General features: G+C 40.7%; 1 protein-coding gene across 1 annotated transcript in view; it reads left to right on the top strand.

Annotated features, from left to right (window-relative positions):
* The window catches only part of C3 (complement C3), a 68855-nt gene extending 54670 nt beyond the window's left edge, over positions 1–14185 (top strand). Inside the window, exons 32-40 of the mRNA XM_063294380.1 lie at positions 2079–2133; positions 2888–2975; positions 3558–3647; positions 5359–5464; positions 7420–7509; positions 9058–9141; positions 10247–10330; positions 11950–12085; positions 13883–14185. Coding sequence (XP_063150450.1) covers positions 2079–2133; positions 2888–2975; positions 3558–3647; positions 5359–5464; positions 7420–7509; positions 9058–9141; positions 10247–10330; positions 11950–12085; positions 13883–14024 — 875 coding nt within the window. The 3' untranslated portion in view covers positions 14025–14185. The remainder of the gene's footprint in view (positions 1–2078; positions 2134–2887; positions 2976–3557; positions 3648–5358; positions 5465–7419; positions 7510–9057; positions 9142–10246; positions 10331–11949; positions 12086–13882) is intronic.
* Positions 14186–14600: the final 415 nt, after the last annotated feature.

Below are 14600 nucleotides of genomic sequence, written 5' to 3'. Positions count from 1 at the left end.
CTTCAGCTGCCCAATTGGAGGGTATCAAAATTAGCAGCTAGCTGGCATCCCATCCCCCCACCCCCCACCCCCATTTTTCCTTGGACACATTTTGTGGCACCAAAAAAGGAAAGGTAACCCTTCTCCCACTTCTAGCCACTCAGAAAAAGTGGCAAAGCCACCCCTGGTGACAGCTGGAGAGGCAGGAGCTGGTAGAAAGGCTCCATGGTACTTTGGCAACAGGAGGGAGAGAAGAAATGCCCGGAGTTTAGAGGCAGCACAAGACAAGAGTCCCTACAAATGGGAAACTGCCTCCCCACAGCTCTAGGCTTTATGACCTGGGTTGGGTCCCTCGTGCCTTTTATTGGCACTGAAAAAAGACACCCATTTAAGGTAACTGGAATTTTCTCCTCATGAGAATATTTGATCTGGAGGCCTGGTCCAGTTCAGGACTACAGTTTGGGGAAAAAGATTAAAGTTTCTCTGTTCACCATGTCAGGATACCAATGTGGAACAAGTCTGCTCTACTAGCTATTCATAAAAAAAAAAGTCTCTCACTTGATAGAAAATCATATTATTAACTTCATATGTAGTTGAGATCCAGTTCCTGCAGTCTACAAAACAATTTATTTCCTTTTGCCCTGAACAAGAGGGTGTTGAAAACATTGAAAGATAAGTTTTGGTGTTGAAAGATATAGATTGGACAAGAATTGTAGTTGTAGCCAATATTCACATTACCTTCCCCAGAACAACAAAAAACATATACATATATATATATGGGCAAAGGAAGTCCTCCTTCATTTTAGCTTACTGTGCTTATTTGCCTGAATTGAATGATTGATCATACTGAAGGAAAAATACTGAGCCAACTCCATATTGAAAGAATTCAGGGCTGGAAATAAATTGGACATGTAGTATGAGAGTGATCCACTCCATGCATCTGTACTTCTATTTGATACTGGCGTGAGACCCACCACCCACATCACTCAGTAATGGAATGAGAGAAAAAAATGACCAAGTCCTGTTCGTATTTGTTTTGTCTCCAAGAAGCTAATATTTGAAATGTAACCAAGCTTCTTCCCCTTGTATTTCTTCAGAGGCAGACAAAGCATTCCTATTAGCTCATGTCTAGCAAGAAATTCAAATTCTGCCTTCTGAGGGAGAGGATATCAGGTCCATATTGCCAATTATCTACCGTTCCTAACTAACCCCAAACTGGCAGCAACTAGCAGCCCATCAGAGTCTTGCAAAACCAATTAGGGTTTGGACAGATGGTCAAATAGCCATAGGCCAAAAGGCTGCTGTTGGCCTGATGGATCACAAATAATGCCTGCCTCTTGTTGTCCACTAAATCTCCACAGTCTCCTATCACTTAACTAGTTGCACCAAATCTAAGAGCCGTGTTGGGGTGAGGGGTACCAAAGAGAGAAATGTCTTAATGCCATTCTGAAATTTATAAACTCAAGAAAGAGAGATTAACGCCAGAGCTTTTTGGCTGCTCTTAATTAGTGTTGATGGGTTTGCAACAGGATCCAAATTTCTGGTGGTTTTATATCTGCACACCATACTGTGGCACTCCGCAAGATGTAATTCATGGTATTATTTATTACATGTTTGTCCCACTTTTCCTTTGAAGAGCCCAAACGCTCTCACCACCTGGTATTCTTGCAATACCTTGATAGAATAGGTTAGGATACACACACACACACACACACACACACAGACTACAGCACATAGAAGTAAAGAAAAAATTAACTTTGGTTCTTGCAAAATGATGGATGAGGGAGTGGCATTTTACACCCAGCTTGAAAGTTCCTACCTCATACACTTTAGAATCTACACATCCAGTTCTTCAGTGATTGAAATTTGCTTTGGCTTTATTATTCTTTGTTTAAACATTCCCTATTCACATGACTTCCTTCAAGAAGGAACCAATCAGTTAGAGAAATAGAGGGTAAAAGTGATTAGATTAATCCTTTTTCCCCCCAATGAGACATTACAGCCAGTTGGATAATCAAGCTTTTTACCTTAAAAAAAAATCAAATTGCCAAGAATTTGTAAAGAGCCTGACTTTCCCCCCTTTCATTTGCAATTTTTAGACTTAAACCAGGCAAAGGGAGCCAAGGGAGCACTCAAGCTCAAAATCTGCACCAGGTGAGAATGTTGAATTTTAAAGATAACTTTGGATCATAACTGGATATTCAGGGTAATAACTGGGAGAAGCAGTTGTGTTACTTTTCAAGAAAACAGTTTACACTTTTCCCAAGTTTACACTCTATGTCTGTTTGCCCCCTGCCTCCCATCTGTTTTCTATGAAGTGTCCTAATTTGTAACAGCTTGTGGGTTGGAGGATGAAATGAAGAGCAGGATTTAAGTCACCACAGGTCTTTTAGAATGATTAGGGATTTAGAAGTTGCAATATGCTACAGCAGGATGGCCAGTACATGGGTGGGAAACCTCCAGGGGATTCCAGAAGTTGGAAAAATATGCTAGGAGAAGGCAATGGCAAATCTCTTCCAGGTTGACAGGAAAATTCCACAGATATGTTCATGAATCCATCAGAAGTTGAGCCTGACTCAAGAGAAATAGGTAATAGAGTAAGACTAATGATAGGTCTTCAGCTTGGTTTTTGACATTTAAAAAAACAAAACACATTTCGTTTTATACCTTAATGCTTCTGTCTCAATTTTCACCCAAATTCATAAACCTTGTAAAAACCTCCATGAAAATTGTGAGCAGAAACACTGTGATGTCTTAGGTGCCAGCCTATAAGCTCTGTCAGTAATTGGCTTTCTCCCCTTCAGGAGGAATCATTCTGAAAAATGCAGAACTGTTGTCATAGCAATGAACAGGAATCTGTTTCTGAACTAGGAAATCCATCTTTGGTCATCTTTGTTCTTGATTTTAGGTATCTTGGGGACGTTGATGCTACAATGACAATAATTGATGTTTCTATGCTCACTGGTTTTGCCCCTGATGCTGAAGACCTTAATAGGGTAGGAAAGCTTTGCTTGGTGCTTGAAATGGCTGTTTCTATAGTTCACTGAAGCTATTGAATTAGAGAACGTATTACAGTTAACAGAAATCATTTGCCCATAGGAATAGAGCTGCAGAGAGAATGAATGAATGAATCTTCACTTACCTGTAAATAAATCAATAAGGTGCTGAATTTTATTTCAATGACACATAAAAGGCATTATCTTTTATAGTCAGAAAGGTGCATTTCTTGTAATGAAGACTTGATTCTGCAAAACGTTCTTTTAACTTTCTTGAAAATGTCTCAGATGTTGACTATAAGCAGGGATTTCCATATTCACCCAGAATTTGACTTATGGGAAGAATTTGACTTGTACAAGGATGCGTGGAATTTCTTTGACAAATTAATAATATTAAAACTCTTTTTGGTTATCTCAAGGTCTCTCAGATGTACATCTTGGGAACCTTGAAAATAGTTACTGATTTTGCTATAGAAGTAACATAGTGCCAGTTCAAATTGTGTCAGTCATCTGCAGTTCCATGTATTTGAATCATCTGCAAATCCTGATGTAAATGTCCTCTTTCTTTTTTTTATTGTTTAGCTTTCTAATGGAGTTGACAGGTACATCTCCAAGTTTGAAGTTAACAATGTTATGGCTGAGAAAGGGAATGTTATCATTTACTTAGACAAGGTAAACACTTATAGAATTAATTCCTTTGAGTAGTGGCATGGTTGGAAATGACCATCATTAGGCAAACATTGGTATGTGTTATAATGAAAAAGATAGAAGGTATACTCAGCAAAATAAATCTGCATAATCCATCATTAACTGCCACAGATCGTATATAAATTAAGAAAGAGATATAATGATCTCCTGCATTATGGGATACATTATATTTAAAGACTTTATCTACATTCTATTTAAAGAAAGACTGTCCTCCATAATTGCACTGAAGTGCTAGCCACCAGTCCTTGAGCCAGTAAAAAGTATGCTGGCCTAAATTGTGCTACCAGTCCATATTCTGCCACAATAACGAGGATGGTGAATGGTGCCGTCCTCGGTAGATTGGTAGATTCCTTCAGCTTTGTTTTCCCTTCCCCCAGGCATCATCTGCCATTGGGAAAAAACCTCAGTGACTCCCCTTAACATTTAATGGATGCTTGGAACAGCATATCTAGTCCCTTGTCAGGTGGCCTGACTTGCAAATGGCAGACAGGTGCTAAGGGGGAGGCACTGGGTGAACCAGTATGCCCAGTCCCTCTTGAAATCCCAAGCCTGCCCTGCTATATGTCAGTTCAGCTGTTTCAGAACACAGCTCTAGCACTTTTCTGAAAGAGAGCAACATAGTCTACGAACAGCCTGGCTCACAGGTTAAGGGCATGAGGGGGGTGCAGGTTGAAATAGGAAGGAGTAATTAATCATGAAGGAGCTACATCCCTGACCAGTGCTGCAAGGGAATGATGGTGCCCAAGTAAGAATGGCATCCAGGCAAATGCCGAAGGGATCTAGTTCTGACCTCGAGGCCTGTAGCACCTGAAGGAACCAGGGCACAGCCATGGAGAACGTGCACGCTACAACAGGCTATCAGAGTTGTGGAATCGTTACTGCATGCAATTATAACGGTAATCCCGATCAAAATGTCTCGCATCGATAGTCAGAGATTCTGGACCTTTCCCCACTTGCCCTTAGCCCCAGTACAAGCACACCTTGGCCAGTACTTATTTTCTGCTCTACCTCCATATTGTTGCCTGTATCTTGTTCCCAGTCTCTGATTAAGACCGGCTGAAGGGATGAACTTACTTGAACCCATGCTGAAACAGTATTTTTCCCTCCATGCCATCCCTGCCCAAGAGGATCTTGAAGGCAGGTGACCTCTGTTAGCCTTTATCACCCCATTGCCTTGGAGGGACGCCCAGTGACCGGACTGACTTAATAGAGAGGCAATAGGGGCAGGGCAATGGGGGATTGGCAATGGGCTTAGCCAATTTCATGCCAGAGCAGTTTTCTGCTGACTCAAGGCTGGGAAGACAGCACTTCCCCACTGGGTGGCGGGGAAAGATTCTAGGTCACCTAATGCCCTTTTGGTAGTGAAAAAAACTGAAAAGAAGATATGACAGAGTAATATGTTAGTATTGTAACTGCTGACCAGTATTTTCTGACACACCATTTCAACCTGCTGTTCCTCTCCATGCTGGTACCTTTTCCACTGCATAGCCCTGGATTCTGGGAATTTAGACAGCCTTGCAGAGTTTATTCCCTCAATCTCTATGACAAACCTGAGCACCCAACTTGGAATAAGCAATTTCCTTGAGGCTATACTGATGGAGTTTATTAAAAAAAGTCATTATCATCTCTGTTGGAAAACTGGCACCCACAAAATTATCTTCTCTCTCCATGCCAGGTCTCCCACTCTGAGGATGAATGCCTGCAATTTAAGCTTTACAAGTATTATGAAGTTGGTTTCATTCAGCCAGGATCAGTCAAAGTGTACAGCTACTACAATCTAGGTAATGGCAAAAACAGCTTTTCTTTTTTCATACACACACACACACACACACACTTTATGTGTGTGTGTGTGTATTATTATTACAAAGAACTTAAAAACTAACACAAACTAACAAAGAAGGAGCAGAGAAAGAAAAAAGAAAAAGTGCAGAAAGAATAAAAAGAAATAGAAAGAAGCTTCTGGTTTCCTTTGCAGCAAATATAAGAACAATTATAAAATTACCTCTGACTCTGTGATTACAAAAAAGGCTCACTTTGTTCTATTATCCAATTTTTTCTAATCATCAAAACCACAAATCATAAGTGCACTTTTTACGTTTCATGCAAAAAGTCTATGAGGGGTTTCCAGTCAGCCATAAATATAGATACTGTTTTTCCTCTGATCAAATAAGTTAATTTAGTCATCTCCGCAAGTGCCATCATCTTCACCAACCATTCCTCTGTTGGGGGTGTTGTCGAACCTTTCCACCTTTGAGCGTATAGTAGTCTTGCTGCAGTTGTCATATACAAAAACAAAGTTCCATGAGTTTTTTCAAAAAGGCATTTGTTTGGAGAAAGGTGTCCCAAAATGCATACACATTTTACAAAATGTTAATGTAAAATAACTGTTTAAAACATCTCCAGTCCCACTAATCAGACCTGAGATATTTGCAAAATTGAAAACTGATGAGAAGCCAGAACAGACAGTAACCCATGCCTAGTTCTAATTCAGTTTTGTTGCAGCGCAGGACAATGGATGGTGCTTCAGTTTCAGGGAAGGATGTGCCCACCCAAGACATTTTGCTGCTCAAAGCACTTGCACTGATTGAGCATCTAGATGCAACCCCAAGATCCCTTGCAATGTCACAGGGCTAGGGCAGGCTAGCTAATTTGCCTGGAAGATCAGTTTGTCCCCATTTTGATCTCACTCTCGCTAGGTCTTGTTAACTTCAGTGAAAATGTGAGATTGTTGGCCTGTAGTCTCCCTTATAAGGCATCTGTAGTCCTCACTTACCAGCTGCCTTGTGCAGCGACTGTTTGAAGTTACGACGGTGCTAAAATTAACTTTGCGACCAATCCTCGCATTTACGACCGTCTCAGTGTCCCTCAGTCACGTGATCACCATTTGTGTACTTTGCAACCAGCACGCATTTTCCCTTGCAATAAGCAGGGTTGATACTGTACGGTATGGAAGGCAGAAGTAAGATCGTAAGTTGCGGTCATGTGATTTTTCACTTAGTGACTGCATCTTAACAACCGAGGGGAAAGTAAGATTGTAAGCTCAGTCGCGGTCACATGATTTTCTGCTTAGCAACTCAGTCGCTTAGCAACCAAGTTGCCAGTCCCAATTGTGGTCGCCAAATAAGGACTAACTGCAATGATATTCTGTCTTGATATTGGTATCGCTAACACCAGAGTCCGGGTATCATAAGTAATGTCGCACAGAACCTCCCCCAAACGGAGTCCTTTAATTCTAGAAGGCATGGTTGTACAGCAGACTGAAAGAATCATGAATAGTCCATTGTATACTACCAAAGGAGGAGGCATCAAGGGGGGCTAGAATGACAAAAGTCAACATTGTGTTGTCACACCACAAGCCCCACCCCTTTTGTATGTTCATTGGGGCATTATATGCTTGCCCCAAACTTGCAACACAATGCCATTTTCATCTTTCTTGACAAAAGGAGCAGAACCCTGCAGACACCCATGTTCCAACTTCCTAACTCCATTAGATATGAAATACTCTCTCTTACCTTTCTTATTGCATTGTGCCACTCTCTGTTTCTCAGGTAAATGCTTAACAAAACTCAGTCAGCTTTTGATAAGTTTCCATTGCACTGTCAGGTCTGATGTGTCCCAAATCCGAAGTCTCCTTGAGAAAAATGAGTTACTCTTTGTCCTTCTCAGTAATTAAATCTATAATCATCATAGATTTGTTGATGTGATGTATGGATACAACCTTTCATTCTTCCTTTAGATGAACAGTGTACCAAGTTCTACCATCCAGATAAAGAAACTGGCCTTCTCAATAAGATATGTCATGATAACATTTGCCGGTGTGCAGAAGGTAAGTTGGGATTAATAAGGAAGATGTTGTGTCTCAGCACCGAAATGCAAGATTTGGGGAGGAGACAGTATGGAATCTCTGACTTATACAATTTAATTCAAAGTGAATGGTAATTTTTCTCAGTCTGAGTCTATCCAGAAGCTTTGGACTCTGTGCTCTGTAAAATAATACGAGGAGAGAATTGCTGATCTTAGTAATTGCAAGACTTCGTAAAATGATTCCTGAAGAGTTTACATATGATTGAAGATCCACTGTTTCTTTATGCATTTCTATTTTTATTTCTTTATGTGATGCCCTGTTTTTACATCTAATACTGCAGTATGACCAAAGCAGTTAATACTAACTAAAAAAAGGTAAAACAAACAAAATGTCCACATAGAGTATAAATATTTAACAAATATCCTTATCCTGTGGGGCATGCCCCTGTCTGATGACCATGGCCAATTTTCTTCCATTTGCCTGTTCCTCATTCCCCTGAGAGGCAGTCAGCAAGTGAGCATGCAACTGCAGGGAAGATGACAATGGAGGATGCTGGATATTTTGAGTTAAGCATTGCAGTTGGTACACTTCTATAGATCCTCAAACCATTTATCTCCATAAACTCAGAGCATATGCTTTCTTGCCTCCCAGTAGGTCTGCCTCTCTCCCTCTCAGAGAAGAGGGAAAGGGAAACAGGTTGGGAAACAGGCAGGCAAGCTTTCAGCAGTTTCTCTGCTGTGCACCTGGGTAGGACATGGGTGACAAAAATGAAGATTAGACAGTCAGGGTGGAGTTGGAGGTTGTCAGAATATTGTGTTCCAGGATCCAGATTTAAATCCTGCTTATCCACAAAGTGTATCTGTTGATTTCAGACTAATCACTCCCTATTTCATCTATTATTGCCATGAAAATAATATAGAAAGCTGGGATAAGATCTGATATTCATGTAGAATAAAAGAATTTGCAATCTGAAACTAATCTGCAACCACCAACCAATAAACGGTGAAGCTGTTAATATATCCCTTATGAGTGATTGATAATTTTCCAGGTAATTTATTATTAATAAACCTCTTCTTGAAGTGCAATTTGCACAACATCCTTTCTGAAAAGCATTGATTTAGACATACATGAAAAAGAAGATACAAAAGATTGCTAGTACAGAGACAACCAAAACATTCATTGCAATTACTGAATTGTTATTTCAGTGCATAATAAACCAAATGTCAGAGCTGTTAGAATTGCCTTGGAAATTCCCAATGCTTTCTTTGTTTCTTAAATACAGTACAAATCTTATCTGAGTTTCTCTTCAGAGAAAATAAGAAAGTGCAAGCATCTAAAATACCACATTATCAAGTAACGGTATTTATAGATTAAATCTAGGTGGTAGGGAGTCTCATTTAAATTAGTGATGCTGATTTCTGCATATTATCAGACAGAGATGTCATCTGAAAACGAGATGTTACCTGCTTCTGTGCTGGCTACTTTTTGCCCTAGCAATGTTTTTAAATGGGAACAAGGTACCTTCAACAATCAATCCAACATGCTGTCTTCTCTTCTCTCCTCTCCAAGAAACCTGTTCCTTGCTCAAGCAGCAGGACGAGATTGATCTGCAGAAACGACTTGCATTAGCCTGCGCAACAAATGTGGATTACGGTATTTATACTGCAGAATCTTATTAAGAAGGCAGAGGAGTCTTTCACTGTTAATGATCAACATCTAATTGTTATAAAGTCAAGATGTGGAGCAGCTGTTTTGAACGTATTCATAATAAGATGGGCTTTCACCCTCAGAATGCTGAGCTGTCGCTACACATCCTCATCCTGCAGTGATGTTTTTCTAGTTAACATGGTGCTGCTTGTTGGGGAGCGATTGGCCCTCCAGTGCAGCATGGTAGGTCATGGCTCCTAGCAATGGATCTGGATCAATGAGTAAGCTCTTGATTTAGTAGAGCCAAAACATGAGATTCTGAGAGCATTTCCACACTCCACACTCCCACTGTTCTAACTTTCCAATCCTTCAAAAGGCCGCATGAAGCCAAACTGCGATCTTCTTCATGGCCCCAACCTCAAAACAGAGAGGTTACACACTACAGCGCTGAGAAGTGGGGCGAGGTGGAAGTTCTCACAGATGGGGAAGGGACTGCTCTGAAGCTCACTGTTAACCCTTCAAGGTAGCCCAGACAAGAAGAGCAACCAGTAGCATCAGCACTACCTTTATTATAAGGTTACATTACACAGAATTTTGCAAGACTGAAAGTATTTCTCCCCTCCTCGCTTCTTAGTCTCCGGAAAACTAGGGAGGGTCCCTTCTGAAAGGCTTCTTGTGCTTTCCCCCCTGGGGCGGGGGGTGGGGGAATGGAGGCGTGCCAAACGTCTCAGAAGGGACCTTCCCTAGTTTCTTGGGCTGTCAAGGTGACGAGGGAGAAATGTACTTTTAGACTTGCGGTAAAGTAGAATTAGTCCATCTGGGCATGCTTCCTGTCTGGGCTACCTTGCAAGGCTAACAGTACCATCACACTCAGAGAACCACAGCACCTCAAGAGGAAATACACAATTTCCCTCAATTGCATGCATCCCCCAGCGGAGGTAGGACTCGGAGGCCTCGCTTGGTGGATTCTAGGCTGCCCCAAAGACCCATGCTGGAAGTGCCCAGCCTAGGTGGAAACTTTAGCATACCAATGCCTCCCCGATTAAGTCATTCACGGTGAAAAATAATCAGCTGTCTTAATGAGCATTGTTTTTGTCTTTGTTTTTAAAAGTCTACAAAACCAAGCTGCTTCAAACCAAAGAAAAAGATGGTAATGATATCTATTTGATGGAAGTCTTAGAAATCATTAAAGCAGGTAAGAATTTCCCCCTAAAATAAAGCATATATTAGATAATAGAAACATTTTCTTTAAATCTGACAGTTCCTTTGAACCTCATTTTAAAGTTCACATTAGTCAATTTAATTTAATTTAATTTAATTTAATTTAATTTAATTTAATTTAATTTAATTTAAGTGCCACCCAACTCCAAGCTGACTCTGGGCAGTGTAAAATAAAATCAAACAAAATAGAAAATGCAATATAATAACGTTATAAAGAGAAAAGCACAAAGGAATAAGGAACAGAGGGTGAGTCCAGCTGACAACATCCACACCCCCAAACGTATCTGACAGGGGCCCCAGCCACCCTAACCCAAGGCCTTGAAGGCTTTCTGGAAGGCCAACAGGGAGCCACCCAGATTTCAGGGGGAAGTTCACTTACTTACTGAGTTTTCATCTGTACGATCAGAAACCTCAATGCTTCCCAGAATTTCCCTTGAGAAACAGTGCCATCGCTCTCTCAAAAGGACAAAGAGGCAGCCATTGAAAACCTGTATCTCGAGTGCCAGTCGGACATATTTTATGGCCCAGAAGCTCAGGTTTCCATAGAACAGTGAAGTATGTCCCACTGGCGGTCAGATAGGAGTTCTCTCAAAATGTGCACGATTGGGTATTTCCCAGAATCTTTTGTAACACTTGGGGATTCATCATCCTCACAGATGTCTTTCAGGAATTCCTTCAAACTTCCCCTATTCGTACCTTTGATAATTATCAAAAGGAATATGGAGTAGCGTACAACTTAATAAATCAACGTTGCTTAAAATAAAGTCCCCCTTTTAATGCTTCTAGTTACAGTAAAGGTGCAGAAACAGATGCAGGTCTGTCTGGTGTATTTTTCTGCTTGTGTGATCTGTGTGGCTTTAAATGGATCTCTTCACTCTTTTTTCTGTGCTTTAAGCAAAGCGAGTATCTTATTCCTCGTTATCACTGTCACTCAAACTCACAGCAGGGTTTTTCTAAAGTGAATGTTTCTGTTTTAAATAAAGACTCCGGATTTTGTCCGTTGGGAGGCTTTTGGATCTAGGGATGAGTTCCATCTGAAGCACGGGGAGGGGCCATTTTTATCAATTGTACCGTTTGTCTGTATCCTGATCCATCTGCTCCAGTGAGTTGGAGGAACCTCCAAAAGAGCATGGGAAGGATCTGTTGTGGGGGGTGCCAGTGGCCTCCCTTCCCTTTGCAAAGATTGCCTCCCTTTTAGTTCTGTTGATAGAATCTCCTCTGGATCATCCACCGAGGGGTGTTGTTGGACTGCTACTTTTGTAAAGCATGAAAAGTGCTCCAGTAATGAGATAGGGAACTGGCTTAGAATCTACACGTTGTTGCAGTATCAATGTTGTATAAAGCTGGCCTCTCTGGGGAAAAAAGTAGAGCTGAGAAGATGCTTTGTTTCCCCAGCGTGATCAATACGGATCAATAGCAGTTTGAGAAAGGGCAAATGCAACTGTCCTTTAATCTCCTTCCCTCTAAATACAGCCACTCCCTCTTCTCTGGTTGCTTGCCATTAGTTATGCAATAGAGATATGTATTAAACAAGCCAGTGAAAGACCATACCCCTATTGAAATATTTATTCAGATTTTATCTGATTTCTGCAGGCACTGACCGAAATCCACAAGCAAAGCCCCGCCAGTATATAAGTCAGATGAAATGCAAGGAGGCTCTGAATCTGAAGGTGAACAATAACTATCTGATCTGGGGTCTCAGCAGTGACCTGTGGCCCATGAAAGATGAGTATGTATTTCACTAATTTTTTAACTTTCTAAAATGTTACAGACTTTGCTTTTCTGCTACCAAATCCACAGAACACCTGACCTACAATGCCACAGAACGTTGCATAACAACTTCAAAAGCAGCTGTAATCTGCATCTGTTAATATAATGGTAGCCATTCTTCCTCAGATTTATCGGACGCCACAGAAAACTTCTGTAGGTTACAGAGGACATTTTGGGGAAGACTGTGGGATAAGCTTAACCACGATGTTTAGATTCCTGTGTGTATGGGTAGCACCATCTTCCCAACCAACATCTTTCTGGGAACATATAAAGCTTTCACCCAGATGCTTCAAGCCACACAGTCTGTATGCTCTGTGTCATGCTGAAGAGCTGCACTTGCCTGGAGGGGTCTTTTCTACCACTGCCTCAAGTCTCCCAGCGCCTCCAGATCTGGGCTGCAAAGACCTGCACGTGATGGCAGAAAAGAGTGCAAGTTTTCTGTATCTCTTTGCATAGTGGTTTTGAGTTTATTGGTGGTTGTCCAAATCTGCCTAGTGGTTGTCCAAAGTTTTGCAACCCAGACCTACTAGTCTAACCCATTCCTTTCACTTTGTTCTGAATTATTTCCACCATTGTTTCTATAATACAGTCAGATGAATAAAGGAAGGGCTGTATCTAGCTGTTCCTCTCTAAGCAATCAAATACATGAAGGAGACCGTGTAGATCAGGGTTTCTCAACCAGGGTTCCATGGAACCCTAGGGTTCCGCGAGAGGTCACTAAGGGGTTCCCTGGGAGATCAGAATTTATTTTAAAAATTATTCCAAAATCAGGCAACTTCACATTAAAGAGGTATGTTTCATTCTTTATTTTTAGTTTAAGAACACGGTTACTGCATATATATAGCCCTATACATGAAATGCATATAATAATTTTGTAACTTCTGGCCTATATTTGAGCCTGAATGTGGAGGCGTTCCCCGAGGCCTGAAAAATATTTCAAGGGTTCCTCCAGGGTCAAAAAGTTGAGAAAGGCTGATGTAGATGATCACTGTATGTTTAGGAACATGCATCTGTTGTTTTAGGTATCTTTCGAAGCATTAGGGTTGATACTCATTTACCTCAAGAAGACAAGATCCTCCTGAGATACTATTTGGGTGGTTTAGGAAAGGAAAATAAGAATTTTCTCATTTTTCACCTAACACTTCTTAAAAGTCTTCCTGAATTTAGGATTGCCTAGAGCTACCACAAGCCCGATGCCTCTCTTATTCTCCTTGCCTGGTTGACTTTGCGAAGTTCTAGCTGTGGCGCATTGGAGGGGTTTTTCATTCCATTTGGGGTTCACAAACAGACATACTAATTTTTGTTGATAGTATACACGTGTAGCATTCAGATCCAATATTCTACTATGCATCTCAACTGAAATGTCTAACTTCTAGGACTGGGGAAAAGCAATCTATCAGACAAAACTGATTTATCACTGGATTCATTCATTATTTTGTCACATTTGTATACTGCCAAATCTTGCAACTCATGAGGGTGTATTTTTCCATTGTTGTGACAATCATGTTTTATGGCAGCAGCCATTTTAATTTCCCAGAATTCAATTGTTTCAGAATAGGGCTTTTAAGGAAAAAGAAAAGTTTCTTCTCTCACCCTAAAGTCAAAATCAAAATTCAGTGGCCATATTTAAGAGGATGAAATGATTGAGAAATATATTTGGATTCAGTCCACGCCTAGCAAGTTGCTCCCACAGGAGTCGGTTTAACTGATTTCCTTGCAGGGCTAAGTTTTAAGCTATCCCGTTTCCTGTTTCCAGAATGTCCTACATCATTACAAGGAACACCTGGATTGAGAGATGGCCAGATGATGATGAATGTCAGGATGAAGAATTCCAGAGTTTGTGCAATGACTTCGCCCAGCTGTCCAACACACTGAGTATGTTTGGCTGTGATACTTAAGGTACAGAAGAATCAAGGACAGGAAGGAAATTCTCAGAAGATAGATTTTTGAGCCAATACATATATGTTACTTTCCCTCTTGAATGTTTAGTTTTCTATCATTTTGCTCACCTACTTTCCCTCTGAATTGTTTATATATAAAATAAAGAATTGATTTCTTACTTTGGTGTCCTGTGCATTGTTAATAAGCAATGACGTTTCAGGATTATTATTTTTTCTTCTTCTGATCGATCCAATAATTGAAGTTCTCTGGCAGATTCTGAAGAACTGTTTTAGTGATGGATGGATGGATATTACCTGGCCCTTTACAAACTGCGTGAGGATAAATCTGTACCCAACAAAACATACAATCTAAGTTCTAATGGGTTGCTTTGAAGGCAGAGGTTTCAGTTCCATGTGCTTAGGCTTGGATACGATCTTAACTCCTAATAGATTAATGACTGATCTTGGAGCATTTAATTGTAAGCAGGGCTTGAATAAGAAGTAACCCAAAACTTCCTTTGGGATTCGGGAGCTCTTTAACGGAAGAGTGGAATAACTGTACAATTATTGGGCTACATCTGGCACTTCCTGAGT

Source organism: Candoia aspera, chromosome 2 (assembly GCF_035149785.1).
Source record: "Candoia aspera isolate rCanAsp1 chromosome 2, rCanAsp1.hap2, whole genome shotgun sequence".
Taxonomy (NCBI): domain Eukaryota; kingdom Metazoa; phylum Chordata; class Lepidosauria; order Squamata; family Boidae; genus Candoia; species Candoia aspera.
The sequence above is the reverse complement of the archived record's forward strand: the minus strand, read 5'-3'. Positions and strand labels throughout refer to the sequence as shown.